The sequence below is a fragment of the Amblyomma americanum genome, chromosome 10 (assembly GCF_052857255.1).
Source record: "Amblyomma americanum isolate KBUSLIRL-KWMA chromosome 10, ASM5285725v1, whole genome shotgun sequence".
Classification (NCBI taxonomy): Eukaryota; Metazoa; Arthropoda; class Arachnida; order Ixodida; family Ixodidae; genus Amblyomma; species Amblyomma americanum.
The window spans coordinates 54,802,219-54,823,135 of NC_135506.1; the positions used below are offsets into that span (position 1 = coordinate 54,802,219).

General features: G+C 47.6%; 1 protein-coding gene across 1 annotated transcript in view; it reads right to left on the minus strand.

Moving 5' to 3' along the window:
- The window catches only part of mib1 (E3 ubiquitin-protein ligase mind bomb 1), a 500,932-nt gene extending 497,460 nt beyond the window's left edge, over positions 1-3,472 (minus strand). Inside the window, exons 1-2 of the mRNA XM_077640740.1 lie at positions 3,066-3,472; positions 1,426-1,597 (exon numbers count right to left, since the gene is read on the minus strand). Coding sequence (XP_077496866.1) covers positions 1,426-1,597; positions 3,066-3,306 — 413 coding nt within the window. The 5' untranslated portion in view covers positions 3,307-3,472. The remainder of the gene's footprint in view (positions 1-1,425; positions 1,598-3,065) is intronic.
- Between the last annotated feature and the right edge of the window lie 17,445 nt (positions 3,473-20,917).

Here is a 20,917-nt window from a genome sequence, read left to right on the forward strand (position 1 = left end):
ATTGTCAAGAGGCACGAAAACTCATTTAATGCCAGACAAAAGGAAGGGGGGAGGGTTATGGATAGACAGAGAAAAAAAGAAGACACCCAGGGCAAGGCTCAGATAGCGCTCTGCATGACTAATATTAGAACAAAGAGATTACCTGTCATTTTCCTATTCCGGTCAATTACCTATTGTCATTTCACAGTGCACTCTGGTTGATTCCACCTTGTTTAACTTCAAAATTTACGTTATTTGAACTCAGTCTGGTCCTGCCAGCATCAAGTGTATTAGAACGGCTCCCCTTTATTCAAACTCCATGAAAGTCGAACAAATTTTAAGTCCGGTTCGCTTCAAGTTAGAATTTTTCAGATCCAACCGCAGTATGAAGCAGCAAACTCTGGCTATGTTTATGCAACTAGACAAAAACAACATTCTGGCAGTGAGCAAAGGCATCATCACAACTATGGAGGCTCAGGCAAAAAAACCAAAAGCATGCATGCCATGCATGCAGTTAGTAACATCAGTTTTCATTTTTGTCCCATTAATTTGATGCAGTGCCATGAAAGAGTTAGATTGCATCATCACAACAAACAGAAAGTGTGGTATGGTTTCATATCATAGGATCACATATTTGTATCATCAGTATACAGTTAACAGCAGTTCACTTTCATCAAGCTGGCTTGCACTGGTACAAGTTTAAAAATGAGTGAAGCCATATTAGAAAATAAATTTGAAAGCGAACCTTGCCATAAATACACAGCCATATTTTCTGCCTTGTTTATGCTTCAAGCCGCTTCTTTTCACCTTCATTGAGGTCACACACCACATTCTACTGCCAGGTTTGTCACAGGCCTTTTAAAAAGCCATCAGTACAAGCTGCCAAAAACATACTCTTCTGTGCTAAGCGTTGCAATCCAAGCACTAAACACAGCTTACAAGTGGAACATCAAGCCCTTAAAATTACAAACGAGGCACAAGTTACACGAATTACGTAGAACCATACTGCTTCCACAATTGCCAACGCTCAGCTCCAAATAAAACACATGCCCTCTACATTTAAGAATAAGTGCTAAGTAACTAATCCAAGGAATAATCACGGCAGGCACAGAGGTTGTTCGTCCTCTATAGCATGAAATGCTCTCCCCAGTACTTTAAAGAATCTAGCTCATTACACTAGTAAAAAAAATCTGCACTCATTTCTTCTTTTCTAGACAGTAACTAGAATTTTCTATTATTTCTTCCCTCTCTATGCCTTTTGAAAATTAATTTCTGCCCATTATATTGTTGTGTGCTACTGCTGTTATATCACCTAATTATTTCTATTTGTTAACACTGTTAGCATTTTGTTCATTACCATTCAAGATTGTCTGTCTGATTTTTCACTGTGCACTTTTTCTTTCCAGTGTTACCATTGCCATTAGAGCTAACGCCAGTGCCACTTACCGCTCACTGCCCGGATTGGTTATACGAAAAAACCGATGCCGAAGCTGGTGTTTGTCCCCGTGGTAGCACATGGAGCAAAGGTCATAGTTGGAACACTCGGCACACTTCCATCGGATGCCAAAGATGGGCTGCTGACGACATGTGTCACACATGGTTCCCTCATGCTTGATCCCTGCAGAAGAGAAAGAGAACACATTGGTTGTTTTTCTTGAACCCAGAGAGACATGCCTTTAAATGTCAAGGCTTTCCGACAACAATCCCTAAGTGCGCAACACAGGCAAGATACGAAGGACGGCTCCGCATTACAACTGCTGTCATCCGTGCCAAAGCTCAAGGGAAGATACTCTTATGACCTGCGACTTCTTTCTGTCACCAATAATTACAAAAAATTTGTTTTGTATTTGGCCCGCAGACATGCAATAAAGTAGGGATCACAGTAATCAATGCATTTTTGCTCAAGGCTAGAGTCGTGTTGGTACATTTACTATCGAGCAAGTCACACTGCTTTCATTTGCCATGCAAATGAAGTCTATGCATATTTGGCTCTTCTTATTCTAATTTCCAAAGGTGTGAACACATGTAAACGAGTTTTACACACGAGCAATGCTTAGTAACCAACGTGAGTACACATCATGCCCTGTTTGTAAGTGAGATCACTATGTCGTCCGGATCTCAAGAAGTCCGGAAGTCAGGTTTAAAGTCAGTTTGTTAACGGACGATATGTGGGAACCTGAGGTACCTGAGGAAAGGTGACGGCGCGCGTTCTAACTGACTGGCATCAAAGTCGCAGGAAAACGCGTGCTCTAGGAGACGAATCCATTAGTAACGGAGGGGAAAGAGACAGCAGCCTTTAGTGTGGGGCAAAGTTAATGCGAGCAAAGCAAGCGCGGTAACTGTGATTTAGATCGCGCATACTTGCGCCTATGTTCAGCTAAAGAACACGAACGGGAGAACAGAAAAGTACTAAAGCAGCACAACCTGCACAAAATAAATAAATACATAAAACGCTTGCCAGCCGTACGCGCAGCGCGAAAAATGAATAAAAGACACGAGTTTTTATGAATGACAGTAGTTGCTACCACGCAAAGGTATTTTTCTGCGGCCTACGAAAACACTAAACTTTTTATACGATTTGCTGCACGGGATGGTTTTGACTTAGAATCTGTAGGGTGTTTTTCCAGAGTGCTGTCTCTGTGAAATGAGCCATGCAAGCATTAGAACAAGGAAACCCGGTGCTCGCTCCAAAGTCCGTTAGAAGTCTGACTCAAGCGTCGGCACAACGCCAGCTCTCAAGTTGAGGAGTGAACCTTACATTAAAACTTTACCACTCGGTTCTAGCATGAGCTGTAAACTTATGATTCTTACCATGGCTGACGAGAAATGATAAAGCGCTCGACAACATGTTTTAAGCAGCACGCACACAAATCAAAAGCAGCAGCAAGAGTTCATCCTACCGTTTTGCTCGAAATGGTACTCTACTCTCTTGTGCAAAGCGGCGCGGTCTCGGCTTTCTTAATTAAGTTACGCTGGTAACTGCGCGCAGCCGCAGGTAACCTGAATGACCAGAACGGTTTCACGTTTGATCCCATCCAGAGAGTTCCCACGGAGAGCCAAGTTTTTTTCGAGCGCTCCAAACCCACCTGTGGGTGCGCTGTCAACGATGCGGAGATCGTAGGTGCCCGCGCATCGATAGTTGGCTGCCGTGCCGTTATCCCAAACTACGACAACTTCTTCCAGCGACTCGAAGTTGCGCACGGTGCCCAGGTGTCCGTCCCCGCCGTCTTGCTTGCCCCATTTCCAATCGGGACCACGGATCACGCGCGATCCGACGCCTTCCATGACATTCGTCCGGTTCGTCCGCGATGGCCCGCACTGATCCATGCCTTAAAAATAGTAGGGCATGCCCTTCCAAGGTTAGCTGCGAAGAGAGCGCAAGATCCTCGGCGCAGAGTTCGGCCTCCAGAGTACGACGATGAACTGTTTCCTTTCTGGCCGCCGACCGACGCCGAACGCGCAGGGTTTTCTCACTTTTAAGCGTCGCAATAATATAAGAGCAATATCGACGTCCTGGCTAGACGTTTGTATAAACTTCATAGTTATTGTCCCGGTTGCGATACTGCGCATGCTCGGCGCAACTAATTACTAGGCGCGCACTTTGAATGAAATGCACCGCTGCGAGATGCTAGCGGCATACAGGCGATGGGCATACTCTCAGAGCATTCGTTTGCCATTGTGAAAGTTTTCAGTGTCGGAATGCGACTTTTCTGCATCAAAAATGCAATCCCCAAAACTTTATCAAGAGGTTGAGATTAAAGCTCGCGATTTATTTATTTAAACATACTGCAGGCCCTTATGAGCTGATCCGGAGCCACGACCCGGATCAGCAAAGACTCGTCATCCGTCAGGCGGAGAGAGCTTACTACAAGACTCTCTCCGCGGTCTCCGCTGCTGAGAGCCGGCTGGGAGGCACCGCTGCGCCAGACCATGAGGCTCCATGATGACTGGAATAAAGTTCATTCATTCATTCATTCATTCATTCATTCATTCATTCATTCATTCATTCATTCATGCTCGTGGCATACAGGGCGATGGACGTACTCTCAGAGCATTCGTTTGTCATTGCGAAAGTTTTTCAGTGTCGGAATGCGACTTTTCTGTATTAAAGATGCAATCTCCAAAACTATATCAAGAAGCTGAGATTAAACCTCGCGATTTACTTATTTAAACATACCGCAGGCCCTTATGAAGCCCATGCAGGAGTGGTTGCACAGTATTAATGCGCGCAGGATACACGAAATAGACGAAGCAAAATTTATGTTCGCCCTTCTAAAACAACCGATCACCTAGTACGCGTAAATTCGCCGAAATTTTAGTTGTATTGAAATTCACACTACTCTCGTTAGCATGACTCCAACAAAATTTCTGTAGCCATTGATACGAACCATGCATATGAGAGAAGTTAAATACGTACAACTTTAAAAGATGATTGTTTTAAGTAACCTCCGTGGTGTACTTGCAGCTGAGAACCGTTTGGGTTATTAACTCTTGTCAGCGCAATGCATGCACAAATATTTCCGTATTAGGCTTTCTGGATTAATTGCTCGCGTTTTACTTTTCGTGCGGTCAATTATCTTTTTTCGGTATTAAACGACAGAAGATTATTATTCTCGTTATCATTACTGCATTATTAATCACAAGCAGCAATGAGAGACAGAACACCTCAGTACCGTATCGTATTGTAGATTTATTCAGAAACCCCCGCAAGGGATGCGGTCCCGTTTTCTATCAGACTTCGGCGATGTGTAATTGGCAGGAGTCAGATTTTATAGCAGTCTCAAACACTCGGCCCGCCAGATTTTAATTATCGTGCGACCCCCTGGCACTAAGGAAAGTGTCCGATAATGTCTGCTTTCTTTTTTTTTTTCTCTCCATTCGCTGTCCACGCCGTAACACCGACCGATTGCTTATCCGTTCCTAGGACACCGGTTGTCTTCATTAACACAGTAGCTTTGAGTCACTATTTGATGTTCACTGCGTCTAAGACAGCGGAATTTTTTTTAATATTAGGCAGCATAACAGCTGGGGTGCTCCCTCTGCAATCTTCCTTACCTCCTCTCCCTTTTTCATGCGCTGGCCGGCGGGACTGTGCCAATGCGGCCCACGTGGCGAGATGTGTTAGAGGTCACATGGCATCAGTGAGTGTTGTATCCATACCAGCTGGTGTTTCAGGGAAGTCCGGCACTAATTTTTTAAAATATGTTTTTGAGGTAAAGTGGCGCTTCTTGAGACTCAGTATAATACTAAAGCACCTTCATAGCGTGAGCGTCGTGACGACCTCGGCTGTGGCTGCCACGAGTGGTGAGCACTGCAGCTCAAGCGGAGCAGAGATAAAGAGAAATAACTTTATTTCACCAAAGGATTTGGGGCATGCAGGTCCCTGGGTCTCCGCACGACTCCAGTGGACTACACGTTCATGAGTTCATGGAGTTCAATGACGTGGGCGGTCCGGCCACTGGTGATCATCTGCCTGGCCGGGTCCGTCGAGTCCAGTAGGATCTCCCATTCCTGACAGGTGATCAGGAGCTCCGGGCCTCGTGAGGAAGGGTCCGCCAGGCATATAAGGAGAATGTGGGTAAGAGTGTGGGCGTGGGTGCATTAGACACACAAATTATTGTGGGACCATAAAAAGAGCGAAAAATAGTGCCCTGCCCGTGCTGCATTAGGCACAGGAGGAGGTGTATGCAGGGCAGAGAATGTCACGGGGCATGTACGCCACGGACTGATATGAGGTTTGGTGACTGTGTGCGCCTGTGGCGCGCACAGGTTCTCGAATTTCGCGAGAGATGGCCAAAGTTTTTTGAACCACAACAGCCAGGGTAATCAGGTTTTGTAAATTCTAAAAACTGATACGACTATAACTAACGGCCGTCTGCAAATCCCTAATTGCCGCCGCGGTGGCTGAGTGGTTATGGCGCTCGGCTGCCGGACCGAAAGATGCGGGTTCGATCCCGGCCGCGGCGGTCGAATTTCGATGGAGGCGAAGTTCTAGAGGCCCGTGTGCTGTGCGGCGTCAGTGCACGTTAAAGAACCCCAGGGGGTCGAAATTTCCGGAGCCCTTCACTACGGCGTCCCTCATAGCCTGAGTCGCTTTGGGACGTTAAACCCTCATAAACCATAAACCATAAATCTCTAACTGCAATTAGGCGCCTATCAGCAATGGTTAAAAAGTTAACAGAATTCAGATAATCCCTTTCTTGATTAGCATGAAAAAAATTGGAAAATGAAAATTGGTTTTTGTGGAAAGGAAATGGCATAGTATCTGCCTCAAACATAGGCAGAGAGAGAGAGAGAGAGAGAGAAACTTTATTGTTGGAGAGGAAGTCGGGGCACGCCCCTGGGTCTCCGCACGACCCCACTGCACTCAAGTGTTTATGTCCCTAAGGTCCATAACACTGGCAGCCCGGCCGGTGGCGATTGTCTGCACGGCCGGGTCCTCCGAGCGCAGCAGGGTCTCCCAGTCCTCACAGGTCTTGAGGTCCTCTAGGCCGCGCGGGGGAGGGTCCGCCGGGCAGAGGATGTGGAGGGAAGAGGCGAATGGTTCTGGGCACAAGGTGCAGGCAGGAGTGGGGAAGAAGGGGTGATAGTGGGCTAGGGTCAGGGGTGAGGGGAGTGTGTGTGTCTGTAGTTTGCGCCATAATAATTGTTTTTTTTTGGGGGGGAAAGGAAATGACGCAGTATCTGTCTCATATATCGTTGGACACCTGAACCGCGCCGTAAGGGAAGAGGCAAAGGAGGGAGTGAAAGAAGAAATGAAGAAATAGGTGCCGTAGTGGAGGGCTCCGGAATAATTTCGACCACCTGGGGATTTTTAACGTGCGCTGACATCGCACAGCACACGGGCGCCTTTGCGTTTCGCCTCCATAAAAACGCAGCCGCCGCGGTCGGGTTCGAACCCGGGAACTCCGGATCAGTAGTCGAGCGCCCTAACCACTGAGCCACCGCGGCGGGTAAATAATAATAATAATAATTGGTTTTTGGGGAAAGGAAATGGCGCTGTTTCTGTATCATATCGGCGGACACCTGAACCACGCCGGAAGGGGAGAGAGAAAGGAGGGAAGGGTTCGAACCCGGGAACTCCGGATCAGTAGCCGAGCGCCCTAACCACTGAGCCACTTTTCTCTCATCTCAGTTTTGGCTCACAACGTTACTTTTTGTGTTGACTACCGCTAGGCATGCTGGCTGAAGCATATTTTGACTATTTTGCAATGAAACGCTAAAGTTGCTTTATGGCAGAAATGAAAAGAATCTTATAGCCAGCTTAAAATCAGTGAGGCAGATACCTAAACTCTGATTGCTTTTGTGCCGTGGTGAAAATTGGTTTTGGGAGAAAGGAAATGGTGCAGTATCTGTCTCACATCTCGGTGGACACCTGAACCGCGCCGTAAGGGAAGGGATAAAGGAGGTATTGAAAGAAGGCAGGAAGAAAGGGGTGCTGTAGTGGAGGGCTCCGGAATAATTTCGGCCACCTGGGGATCTTTAACGTGCACTGACATCGCTCAGCATACGGGCGCCTTCGCGCTTCGCCTCCATCGAAACGCGGCCACCGCGGTCGGGTTCGAACCCGGGTACTCCGGATCAGTAGCCGAGCGCTTTAACCACTGAACCACCGCGGCTGGTTGTGCCGTGGTGCCCCGAATTGTTTAGGAAATGCGAGTTTCCCTCCATCAGGCTGACAGTTAAGAAGGTATATCCGCACTCCGCTTTGTGTGTGAATGCTACTTTGTGGAGCAGTTCATCGAACGGAACTACACATTTGTCACTTAAGGTAATGCTTTTATCCTATCGAAGTAATTTTTGCACGTAGCCTGCAATGTAGCGCAAGTGTTATGGGCTGAATGCTAGGATTTTTTTGTTGCTGCCGCTCCCATTTCCCTGTGGCTGCAGCCACATTCCAGCCTGCATGGAAATGGGAAACCCTTTTTTCCCACACTCTCAACACAATACGCCTACATGGAAGGAAAGAGGGAGTAAAAATCCTCTAGCGCATTTCCTTCTATAAAAGGGAGGCATCCCACAGGGGATGCGTGCAGGAAAACAAGGACGGCACACTTGTTGGCATTTAAATTCAACTTCAGGCTGTCCAGCCAAACTTCCAGAGCATTTAAACACTCTTGCAACAATTGGTGCAGGACATGAGTATTTTTGGCAGAAGCAAAAAAAGCAATTCCATCCGCATACACATATGACTTTGACGGCTGGTTGAGTAGGGATATCACGCATTAGTATATTAAACAATAACGGCGAAATAACGGAGCCTTGTGGGACACCTCTAGACTAGGCGCATGTGTCAGAATTTAACGTATCCTTAGTGCAATAGGATGATATATTCCTTGAGAAGTCCCTTATACACGCGAATAGGTACAAATGAGGTTGTATACCAGCTAGTTTATGAAGCAAAATGCTGAGTTACACACTTTCATATGTCTTTGCAATATCCAAAGTAACCAGAGCTGATACCCCTTTTTGCCTCATATATAGCAACCCTAATACGGCTCTCCAAGTCTATGTGCGCGGTCCAAAATCGAACACCCACGGCGGAAACCAATCTGAGCCTGGCTAAAGCCCTGAAGAGTCAGAACATGATTCGTGAGGCGGCTGAAGACTGCCCGTTCTACATGCTTAACCACATTTGATGTGAAAGCAATCAGGCAAATATTGTCGAGATTAAAACCCTTCCCCTGGTCTTTTAGCAATAAAATAATGTTCGCTGTTTTCCAACTTTGTGGAATCCAGGCTTTTTCCAAAGACCAATTCACAATCTGCAAGAGGTTTGGGGCAAAGACTTGCACTAGTATTTTCAGCATGCAAACAGTTACTCCGTCAAACCCCAGTGGCAGCAGACTGCAGGAAATTAACTACAGGCACTAAATCGGATATAGAGACCTCAGCGGAGTATGCACCCAAATGACATGTGGTTGAAGGAAAGGTAATGCGAGCATGAAAACGCGCAGCAAGGCCTTGAGCTTGGGACTATATAATTGGTTTTTTGGGGAAAGGAAAATGGCGCAGTATCTGTCTCATATATCGTTGGACACCTGAACCGCGCCGTAAGGGAAGGGATAAGAGAGGGAGTGAAAGAAGAAAGGAAGAATTAGGTGCCGTAGTGGAGGGCTCCGGAATAATTTCGACCACCTGGGGATCTTTAACGTGTACTGACATCGCACAGCACACGGGCGCCTGAGCGTTTTTCCTCCATAAAAACGCAGCCGCCGCGGTCGGGTTCGAACCCGGGAACTCCGGATCAGTAGTTCCCGGGTTCGAACCCGACCGCGGCGGCTGCGTTTTTATGGAGGAAAAACGCTCAGGCGCCCGTGTATCCGGAGTTCCCGGGTTCGAACCCGACCGCGGCGGCTGCGTTTTTATGGAGGAAAAACGCTCAGGCGCCCGTGTGCCTCCAGTTGATCGTTTTCTTCCCGAGGGGGCAGCACTGTGGACTGAGCGATATGAGAGGAGGGCAGCACGTTAGTACGTTCCATGTATCTATAGAGAGACTTCCGGTGGACTGGGTTAGACAAATAGGTGTTCAGATTAGCATTGTATTCATCCTTAGCCTTGGATATCGTTCTTTTAAAAGAAGCTGCACATAATTTCTAACATATTTAGTTCTTTGTGAACTGGCTATGCGCTAGGCTCCCCCATGCGGCTTTCCTCTGACCGATATGCTTTTTCGCATTCTTCATTCCACCAGCTCGAAGGACTTATTTTTAATGGCTGACTTAAATGCCAAGATCGATCACTGAGTGGCGTCTGACGCGGAAGTTAATACTTGAAGACCCCGGTCAGATTTTTCCAAGGGGACAACAGACGAGGTGGCCTCACCTAGAAGTTTCTTGAACAGTGTATTTCATTGACAAATTTTTGTGAGTAACCAGTCGCCCTAAGCAGACTGTATGCAATGGTGAAAATGATTGGGCAGTGGTCGCTTGACGTGACGTAGTCAAATTTAGGCCACGAAGATACCCCAATACCATTAACAGCTAGTGTTAAATCAATAGCTGAACAAGAATTTGCCCTCATGTAAGTAATAGCGGGAATGTTGTAACAGCACACATTGTTTACTGACATCCAAGGTCAAAGTAAATGCCCGCTATAGCCTGTTCTGAAACCCACATAACATGATGCTAATTGAATTCCCCAGCCAGAACTACTTGTTGTTTCGCAGTAAATCATCTAGCACAGCCGTCCTACGGACGCCTGCACCGAAGTAGATATTTGCCACTGGAACAGGGGCACGCTGCGGAAGAAGGATTTCAACTGCAAGTATCTCACAATCAGGTCGCATAGATTAATGAGATTCTTTAGAAGGATGAAAAAGTTTCGTTGAAATCAATGTTAACAAGCCCACCACTCCTGCCGTTTGGGCGATCAGCTCTAAAAACATAGAAATTTTTAATGCGAAAGGACGATTAGGAGAGAGCCACAATTCCTGCAGTAAAATAATGTCTACAGTAAGTTTAAGAATAAACTGTTGTAAGTCGTGGAAAGAAGATGAGATAGAGCGACAATTTCACAGGATTACAGATATTCCCGCCACGATTATTGGTATAAAGATGAGGCACCAACAGTCTCTTTCAACGCATCTGATTTCTTTGTAATTCTGGCGAATATTTCTTAGTATTTACATGCGGATGGTCAAATTTAGTAGGAGAAGAGGAAGCACGACGCTTCTGAGATGGAGATGTCATTTCAATATCTGACTCAAAAGCGTTACAGAGGGAAACTCGGTCCGAGTCATTTACACCCACAGGCGTGGACGCAGAAGAGGTGGATGGTTTAATATTATCTGCAGTTGCATAGGAGGGAGGGCAGGTAGACGAGGTTAGGGTGCCTAAAGCCGATGAAGCAGTCTGCGCAGAAATTACTTGTGATAATGCATCACTGAACGTACTGATCATGCGGCCAAGTATACCGGCAAGAGCCTTCTCAACTGCAGCAACAACCGACTTTGTTAAGCTTGCCTCCACATGAGTAACGGTCGTGTGGACAATATTTGCGTACGAGCTCTGTCTTCTGTTAAGTATAGACATAAGCATGCGCGCGCGAGCACCTGTCACGCTGAATAGTGTCCAAGACACTCTGTTCTTCGGCACGCTTCAGGCAAGTTGGATAGTCAGCTGCGTAATCAAAGTGCAAAGGCAGCAGCTCAGCGACTTAGAAGTCGCTGTTGCATGATCACCGCCGCAAACGCGGCAGCGCGTTGCTAACTTGCAAAATTTGCCACTGTGACCAAACCGCCAACAATTCTCACACTGTAATGGTCGGGGCTGCAGTGTGTCCACACGGTATACTATAAAGCCAAACTTTTATCTCACATTGGCCAGAAGACCCCGCAAAAGTTGCGATAACTGATTCAGTTGGTTTACGAGAACCTCCAGCCTCTCTGTTACAGCGGTAAACTGAGAGGACGCCAACACCTGCACCATGAAATATAATAATAATAATTAATCTTCAAGAATTTCTTCTGGCATAGCGGAGGGATCCACAATGCGCATTATTCCTTTCACGCAGGCAAGTTGCTCAAGAATAAAAACGTTTTCACCGGGAGTGAGGCGAAACAGGTGCACTGCAGAAAGTCTGCAACACAATCCAAGTCAGCTGATTTCCACAAAATTCCTCTAGTGCCAATGGTCGCACCTCGGAAATCTCAAGATATCGGCTGGTCGCAACCTTAAGCTACTCCTGGATCATACGAGAGTTTTTGATTTCATTTACACCATCTCCTACAGGGACCAGCGCCAGTGGGATAAGCTTGACACCGTTTTGACGAAAAGACATTAGCGAAGTGTTTTCAGCCGGCAAACTGGTGAACCAGGTTACCGGACCAGTGGGTTGGGCGCCCGTCTCGGCTGCTTGAGGTGGTTGTTTCGAAACCCACCGCCGGACACCCACCGGTAAAAATGGGTACAAGCGGCCCCCGGCCTGGCGCCCGGCTTTCTTTAGGGGTGTTCGCTTGGGAGAAGCTCCGTAAACCCCGCTGCGCCCCTCGCGAGCCAAGCTCCAGTTTCGAACGACCTCGCAGCCTGCAAAAGGTGGTACCCCTTCGGCCAACGTGGTTCGAACGCGAGCAAAGCCTCGATGCGCTGTCCACTGGGCGCGCGCATGCCCTAGCGCAATGGCCTCTCCTCCTCCGTGAGGACAACGCAGACCTTCCGCAGAGAAGGCAACTCCCTCAGCGCCACGGTGTCTCCGCGACGACGCCTCTCCTCTCGCGAGACGCACACACCGTGGCCCGCAGTTCTCTCGACAGAACTCTCACCGAACCGTGATCCGCTGGCAGACAGCAGCAGCAGCAGCAGCAGCAGTCATAAAAAAGGGCCACAAATGGGCTTCTACCGCACGAAGCGGGTTTAACGTTGTTGACGGCAGAACTTATCGCTGATCCATCCGAGAAACCGTGGTCACCACCCTTTTCCCAAGCATCTCACCCAGAAGAGCCGAGCACCAGGCCGGAGGAAATCTTGTACCCATTAAAAACCGGTGGGTCCCCGGCGGCACTGGGGATCGAACCCAGCACCTCCCGAATGCGACATAGCCATGGGAAGACGTAGCCATTGCCCTACTCCTAAAGAGACATGAAGCCTACATCCAAGAGGGGAAAACCTGGCCAACTCCTCCACTCGCGGAACGGCCTCACCAGGAGTCGACGACAGGCCAGAAGACGCAGAAGCAGGCAGTAACCTGTAACGTTACTGCAACCTACATAATTTTATTGCACTGTTTCACTCTGCGGTACTACCTGCGGTGAAGGGATCGTGCAAGGTTATCGCTTGTTTGGTCGTTGGGTGCTCCGCCCCACGGGTCGGTGAGCCGCCACCGGGTCAATGTTAAAGTGAAGCGTACGTCGAGAAAGAAAAATTTGTATTGATTCTTTCTTATTATTGCAGCTTGAGTCCCTGCTTGAGTCCCTCCTCTGATGCAGCCAGCGCTCCCTCGGTCCAAGGCGCCACTTGCTTCTGCTGCCCGCTTGGCACGTTGAAAAAGGCATTGCTGATCATTTTCGTCCTTGCTGGTCAGCATCTGCACCCACTGCGCTGCACTCGGGTTTTAAATGGCTGGGTTTTCCGCTGTTTGGTCGCATTCCCATGGGATGAGATATAAAGTGGGGTTACCCCTTTCCCCCAGGGGCAGACGCTTTTGTGGTGTGCTGGTGCATTTTACTCAACCTACTTAGGTTGCGGTATGAGTCTCTTTCCAGTTGCCACCATATGACAAATTCCTCTTTAATGTTTTGTGCAGAGCAGGAATATTTTTCCCTGGTACACTCTAAAAAATGTAGCTGTAGTTATTAACTTTCAAGGTAGAAACTGCTTGTCAAATATGTTACTACCTAGGTAGTAACTGTAGGAAGTAACAGCAAGCTAGTAATGCTTACTACCTCTGAGAAGTAGCAACAGGAATTGCCCTTAGTAGCATTTACTACCTCAGAAGGTAGCAACAGCAGCTACCTTTAATATCAGTTAGTTACAGGAACTACCTTAAGCAACGTTTACCCCTGGAAAGCAGTAAAAGCAACAACCCTTAGCAAATGGCGCTGCTTTCTTGCTGGTGAAGTAACGCCTAATTTGAATGCTGGATAGCACGCAGCCACTGCCCATCAATGCAACACTTTGCTTCGCATAAATATGACTCTAGATGAGTTTGAAGCAATCTGAAGCAAAGAGCTTATATGCATGGCTTCAAAAAAAAACAAAGTCAATGCAAAAAATGTCATTTGAAGGGAAACTTTACTAGCCCGTTACTAACGTCATGTGGTTAGGAAAAGTTCATTGGACGTCGACAACGGGAACGAGCTGGGCGAAAGAACGACAAAAGAACAGAACAGTGATAATTGAACACGTCAGGCCTAAGAACACGAGACAATCACACAACACAGAATGGGTCGCTATTTACGTGCTAGTCGCTAGTCATGAAACATGTATACATAGAGCGCAATGAACAGAACAGTGACGATCTTGAAAGTATATACAGTGAATACATGGTAGAAATGAATAGTTATACAGTGATTGACAGCAAAAGCATATCTAATGTATTTATGTGAATATATATACATGCAGTGAACAAATATGAATGGCCGTGTTGTTGACGGACGCTGTGTGATCACAATAAGCGATAATACATGGTAATAATGAACTGGATATACACGAACCAGGTAGGCCGAAAAACGATCCTTGGGCGCCCGTCCGAAATGGACCCGAAAGGGCAGGACCACTGTCGGAGGAACTCTTCCTCTCCAAGGAAAAACAGCTCAGCTCAAGATCGAGTTCCCCACAAACGCGCCCCATCATCGGAAAAAGAGCGCGGCGACGGCGTTCTGACGCAACAAATTCACGGCGATTGCGCCAAGGCGCAAAAGCACCGGCAACTATCACCAGACGCGCAAAGTGGCCGCGTGGAAATCGACTGCTCACAAAAAAACCGCCGCACTCTCAGACATGGAAATCCGGCATCCACCGCCCTCCAAAAAAACACGGGCCACAACACATTCCTGTACCACGTGGCAGTTGGATTCCTGGGGAGAGCAGTTAGGACACTGCGCTGTCCGTACAACACCCAAGCGTTCCAGGCGGTCTCGCGTAGGCAAAATTCTCCACTCCACATGAAGTGCCACAAGAAGTCACGCAAATGGCCCGGAAGGAAGCCCGCCGTTAGCGGCAACCACGAAACGGTCGCCGCCCACCGTCTGCGTTCTGGAGGCACCAGATGTAAAAGCAACGCACTTATCGACTCTACTACTCTGCTTTCTTGAACCTAGGTAGGGGCCGGTAATGACGGAAAGCCACCGCTGTCGCTTAAAATACAGGCATACGGAATTCCTACGGACCCTGATTTAGTGGCGCATCATGGATCAATTCCCTGAGGCGCGTGCCTAGGAAAGAGGAGGCGAGTGTCTGTGCCGGGCAACAAACGGAGAAGGTAGCGGGTGTGCACCGAGATATGTGAGACAGTTACTGCGTCATTTCCTTTCCTCAAAAACCTTTTTTTTTTTTGCGGAGAGTTGGCAGCCGGCAGCAGACGAACACAGAAGGAAAGGCGAACCCACCCCTCGAACATGGCTGCCCGCTTGCTGCACGGCACACCAGCTCCTTCCGACCTTCCCAGAAGAAGGAACATATCAGAGACTGCAATGTCCGACAAACACGAAGAGGAGGCTGTGTAATATGCCCCACACACCATATTTGACCACTAAAGACCTTGTGGACGAGGTATCGTCGCTCCAGCAAGGGCAGACCGAATTTGGAGGCTATTGTGATCCTGCTACGAACCTCATCAAGTATGATGTCCCATACCAAATTTGTCACGCCCTAAGGAATGTATTCGAGACAAGAATGCGAATGTTCGCTCTGTGCGTGATGTGTATATGACAGCTTAGACACGGATCCGGCCAACCCATCACAAGATACTTTCTCTTGGCTAAGTTGAGGGCAGCGCCAGACACCCTGCTGCAATCCTCGAAAATCTGAAGACACCGGATCAAGATATCCTCGTTGCCCAAGTAAAGGATTATGTCATCAGCAAAAGCCGTCACCTTATCTGACCCCACAACCCGGGAGAGGAAGGCCATGAACGTCAGGATGTCTTATTTGGATCTTACGGAGAGAGAGAGAGAGAGCAAACCTATATTAAGCAAATAGAGAGGATGAGACGTCGCAGATGGTGAATGCCGGCATCTCCTTGGTCCGCGTCCCTAAAACTCCGGGATGCCGCAAGATCCCGCCGCCTCGCGAGCTCGGCGTGCGAGGGCAGCTTGTGCCGTCGATCTCGAGCACTCGAGGAGGAAGGTCTCCCAAGCCTCTTTAGTGGGGGTGGGGAGGGAAGGGAAGCCTGTGTTGACAGGCCCAAACCGTGTGGAATAGAGAACAGCTCGTCACAGTGTGGGCACAGAGGATTCACTTTCGGGTCACAACGAGCGGCCGTGGCGGGACACCAGTAGGTGTTCCTCTGTAGCTGTAGCTTCTCGCTATCGACACATTGTGCCGTTAATATACTCATTTTTGTAGGCATATCCAGCGCTGCTGCTCGCTATCGCCATGTTGTACAGCTATTATATTCATCTCTGTAACCACATCTTGGGCTGCCGCTCGCTATCGCCTTGTTATGCCGTTAATGTTCATATATATGGCATATCTCGGGCTGTTGCTCGCTATCTCCATGTTGTGCCGTTAATGTTCATTTCTATAGGCATATCTTGGGCTTCTGCTCGCTACTGCCATGTTGTGCTGTTAATGTTCATTTCTATAGGCATCTCTTCAGCTGCTTCTCGCTACCACCATGTTATGCCGCTAGTGCTCTTTTATATAGGCATATCTTCCGCTGCTGCTCCCTAGCGCCATGTTGTGCCGCAAAGATTCATTTCTATAGGCATATCTTGGGCAGCTGCTCGCTACCGCCATGTTGTCCCGTTTATGTTCATTTCTATAGGCATATCTTGAGCTGCTGCTCACTATCGCCATGTTATGTTCATTTCTATAGGCATATCTTGGGCTGCTGCTCGCTACCGCCATGTTGTGCCGTTAATGTTCATTTCTATAGGCATCTTGGACTTCTGCTCGCTATCGCCATGTTGTGCCGCTAGTGTTCTATATAGGCATATCTTCGGCTGCTGCTCGCTACCACCACGTTGTGCCGAAAATATTCATGTCTATAGACATATATTGGGCTGCTGCTCGCTACTGACATGTTGTGCCGTTTATGTTCATTTCTATAGGCTTATCTTGGGCTTCTGCTCGCTACTGCCATGTTGTGCTGTTAATGTTCATTTCTATAGGCATCTCTTGGACTGCTGTTCGCTACCACCATATTGTGCTGTTAATGTTCATTTCTATAGGCATCTCTTGGACTGCTGTTCGCTACCACCATATTGTGCTGTTAATGTTCATTTCTATAGGCATCTCTTGGGCTGCTGCTCGCTACCGCCATGTTGTGCCGCTAGTGTTCTTTTATATAGGCATATCTTCAGCTGCTGCTCCCTACCACCATGTTGTGCCGGAAAGATTCATTTCTATAGGCATCTCTTGGGCTGCTGTTCGCTACTGCCATGTTGTCCCGTTTATGTTCATTTATATAGGCATATCTTGAGCTGCTGCTCACTATCGCCACGTTGTGCCGTTAATGTTAATTTCTATAGGCATATCTTGGGCTGCTGCTCGCTATCGCCATGTTGTGCCGCTAGTGTTCTATATAGGCATATCTTCGGCTGCTGCTCGCTACCACCACGTTGTGCCGAAAATATTCATTTCTATAGACATATATTGGGCTGCTGCTCGCTACTGACATGTTGTGTCGTTTATGTTCATTTCTATAGGCTTATCTTGGGCTTCTGCTCGCTACTGCCATGTTGTGCTGTTAATGTTCATTTCTATAGGCATCTCTTGGACTGCTGTTCGCTACCGCCATATTGTGCTGTTAATGTTCATTTCTATAGGCATTTCTTGGGCTGCTGCTCGCTACCGCCATGTTGTGCCGCTAGTGTTCTTTTATATAGGCATATCTTCAGCTGCTGCTCCCTACCACCATGTTGTGCCGGAAAGATTCATTTCTATAGGCATCTCTTGGGCTGCTGTTCGCTACTGCCATGTTGTCCCGTTTATGTTCATTTATATAGGCATATCTTGAGCTGCTGCTCACTATCGCCACGTTGTGCCGTTAATGTTAATTTCTATAGGCATATCTTGGGCTGCTGCTCGCTACCGCCATGTTGTGCCGTTAATGTTCATTTCTATAGGCATATCTTGGGCTGCTGCTCGCTACCGCCATGTTGTCCCGTTTATGTTCATTTCTATAGGCATATCTTGAGCTGCTGCTCACTATCGCCATGTTGTGCCGTTAATGTTCATTTCTATAGGCATATCTTGGGCTGCTGCTCGCTACCGCCATGTTGTGCCGTTAATATTCATTTCTATAGGCATATCTTGGGCTGTTGCTCGCTACTGCCATGTTGTGCCGTTAATGTTCATTTATATAGGCATATCTTGGGCTGCTGCTCGCTACCGCCATGTTGTCCCGTTTATGTTCATTTCTATAGGCATATCTTAAGCTGCTGCTCACTATCGCCATGTTGTGCGTTAATGTTCATTTCTATAGGCATATCTTGGGCTGCTGCTCGCTACCGCCATGTTGCGCCATTAATGTTAATTTCTATAGGCATATCTTGGGCTGCTGCTCGCTACCGCCATGTTGTCCCGTTTATGTTCATTTCTATAGGCATATCTTGAGCTGCTGCTCACTATCGCCATATTGTGCCGTTAATGTTCATTTCTATGGGCATATCTTGGGCTGCTGCTCGCTACCGCCTTGTTGTCCTGTTTATGTTTATTTCTATAGGCATATCTTGAGCTGCTGCTCACTATCGCCATGTTGTGCCGTTTATGATCACTTCTATAGGCACATCTTGGGCTGCTGCCCGCTATCGCCATGTTGTGCCGTTAACGTTCTTTTCTGCAGGCATATCTTGGGCTGTTGCTCGATATCGCCATGTGCCGTTTATGATCACTTCTATAGGCACATCTTGGGCTGCTGCTCACTATCGCCATGTTGTGCCGTTAACGTTCTTTTCTGCAGGCATATCATGGGCTGTTGCTCGCTACTGCCATGTTGTGCCGTTTATGATCACTTCTATAGGCACATCTTGGGCTGCTGCTCACTATCGCCATGTTGTGCCGTTAACGTTAATTTCTATAGGCATATCTTGGGCTGCTGCTCGCTATCGCCATGTTGTGCCGCTAGTGTTCTATATAGGCATATCTTCGGCTGCTGCTCGCTACCACCACGTTGTGCCGAAAATATTCATTTCTATAGACATATATTGGGCTGCTGCTCGCTACTGACATGTTGTGTCGTTTATGTTCATTTCTATAGGCTTATCTTGGGCTTCTGCTCGCTACTGCCATGTTGTGCTGTTAATGTTCATTTCTATAGGCATCTCTTGGACTGCTGTTCGCTACCGCCATATTGTGCTGTTAATGTTCATTTCTATAGGCATTTCTTGGGCTGCTGCTCGCTACCGCCATGTTGTGCCGCTAGTGTTCTTTTATATAGGCATATCTTCAGCTGCTGCTCCCTACCACCATGTTGTGCCGGAAAGATTCATTTCTATAGGCATCTCTTGGGCTGCTGTTCGCTACTGCCATGTTGTCCCGTTTATGTTCATTTATATAGGCATATCTTGAGCTGCTGCTCACTATCACCACGTTGTGCCGTTAATGTTAATTTCTATAGGCATATCATGGGCTGCTGCTCGCTACCGCCATGTTGTGCCGTTAATGTTCATTTCTATAGGCATATCTTGGGCTGCTGCTCACTATCGCCATGTTGTGCCGTTAATGTTCATTTCTATAGGCATATCTTGGGCTGCTGCTCGCTACCGCCATGTTGTGCCGTTAATGTTCATTTCTATAGGCATCTCTTGGGCTGCTGCTCGCTACAGCCATGTTGTGCCGTTAATGTTCATTTCTATAGGCATATCTTGGGCTGCTGCTCGCTACCGCCATGTTGTGCCGTTAATGTTCATTTCTATAGGCATATCTTGGGCTGCTGCTCGCTACCGCCATGTTGTCCCGTTTATGTTCATTTTTATAGGCATATCCTGAGCTGCTGCTCACTATCGCCATGTTGTGCCGTTAATGTTCATTTCTATAGGCATATCTTGGGCTGCAGCTCGCTACCGCCATGTTGTGCCGTTAATATTCATTTCTATAGGCATATCTTGGGCTGTTGCTCGCTACTGCCATGTTGTGCCGTTAATGTTCATTTATATAGGCATATCTTGGGCTGCTGCTCGCTACCGCCATGTTGTCCCGTTTATGTTCATTTCTATAGGCATATCTTGAACTGCTGCTCACTATCGCCATGTTGTGCGTTAATGTTCATTTCTATAGGCATATCTTGGGCTGCTGCTCGCTACCGCCATGTTGCGCCGTTAATGTTAATTTCTATAGGCATATCTTGGGCTGCTGCTCGCTACCGCCATGTTGTCCTGTTTATGTTTATTTCTATAGGCATATCTTGAGCTGCTGCTCACTATCGCCATGTTGTGCCGTTTATGATCACTTCTATAGGCACATCTTGGGCTGCTGCCCGCTATCGCCATGTTGTGCCGTTAACGTTCTTTTCTGCAGGCATATCTTGGGCTGTTGCTCGATATCGCCATGTTGTGCCGTTTATGATCACTTCTATAGGCACATCTTGGGCTGCTGCTCACTATCGCCATGTTGTGCCGTTAACGTTCTTTTCTGCAGGCATATCTTGGGCTGTTGCTCGCTACTGCCATGTTGTGCCGTTTATGATCACTTCTATAGGCACATCTTGGGCTGCTGCTCACTATCGCCATGTTGTGCCGTTAACGTTCTTTTCTGCAGGCATATCTTGGGCTGTTGCTCGCTACTGCCATGTTGTGCCGTTTATGATCACTTCTATAGGCATATCTTGGGCTGTTGCTCACTATCGCCATGTTGTGCCGTTAACGTTCTTTTCTGCATGGCATATCTTGGGCTGTTGCTCGCTACTGCCATGTTGTGCCGTTTATGATCACTTCTATAGGCACATCTTGGGCTGCTGGTCACTATCGCCATGTTGTGCCGTTAACGTTCTTTTCTGCAGGCATATCTTGGGCTGTTGCTCGCTACTGCCATGTTGTGCCGTTTATGATCACTTCTATAGGCATATCTTGGGCTGTTTCTCACTATCGCCATGTTGTGCCGTTAACGTTCTTTTCTGCAGGCATATCTTGGGCTGTTGCTCGCTACTGCCATGTTGTGCCGTTTATGATCACTTCTATAGGCACATCTTGGGCTGCTGCTCACTATCGCCATGTTGTGCCGTTAACGTTCTTTTCTGCAGGCATATCTTGGGCTGTTGCTCGCTATCGCCATGTTGTGCCGTTTATGATCACTTCTATAGGCACATCTTGGGCTGCTGCCCGCTATCGCCATGTTAA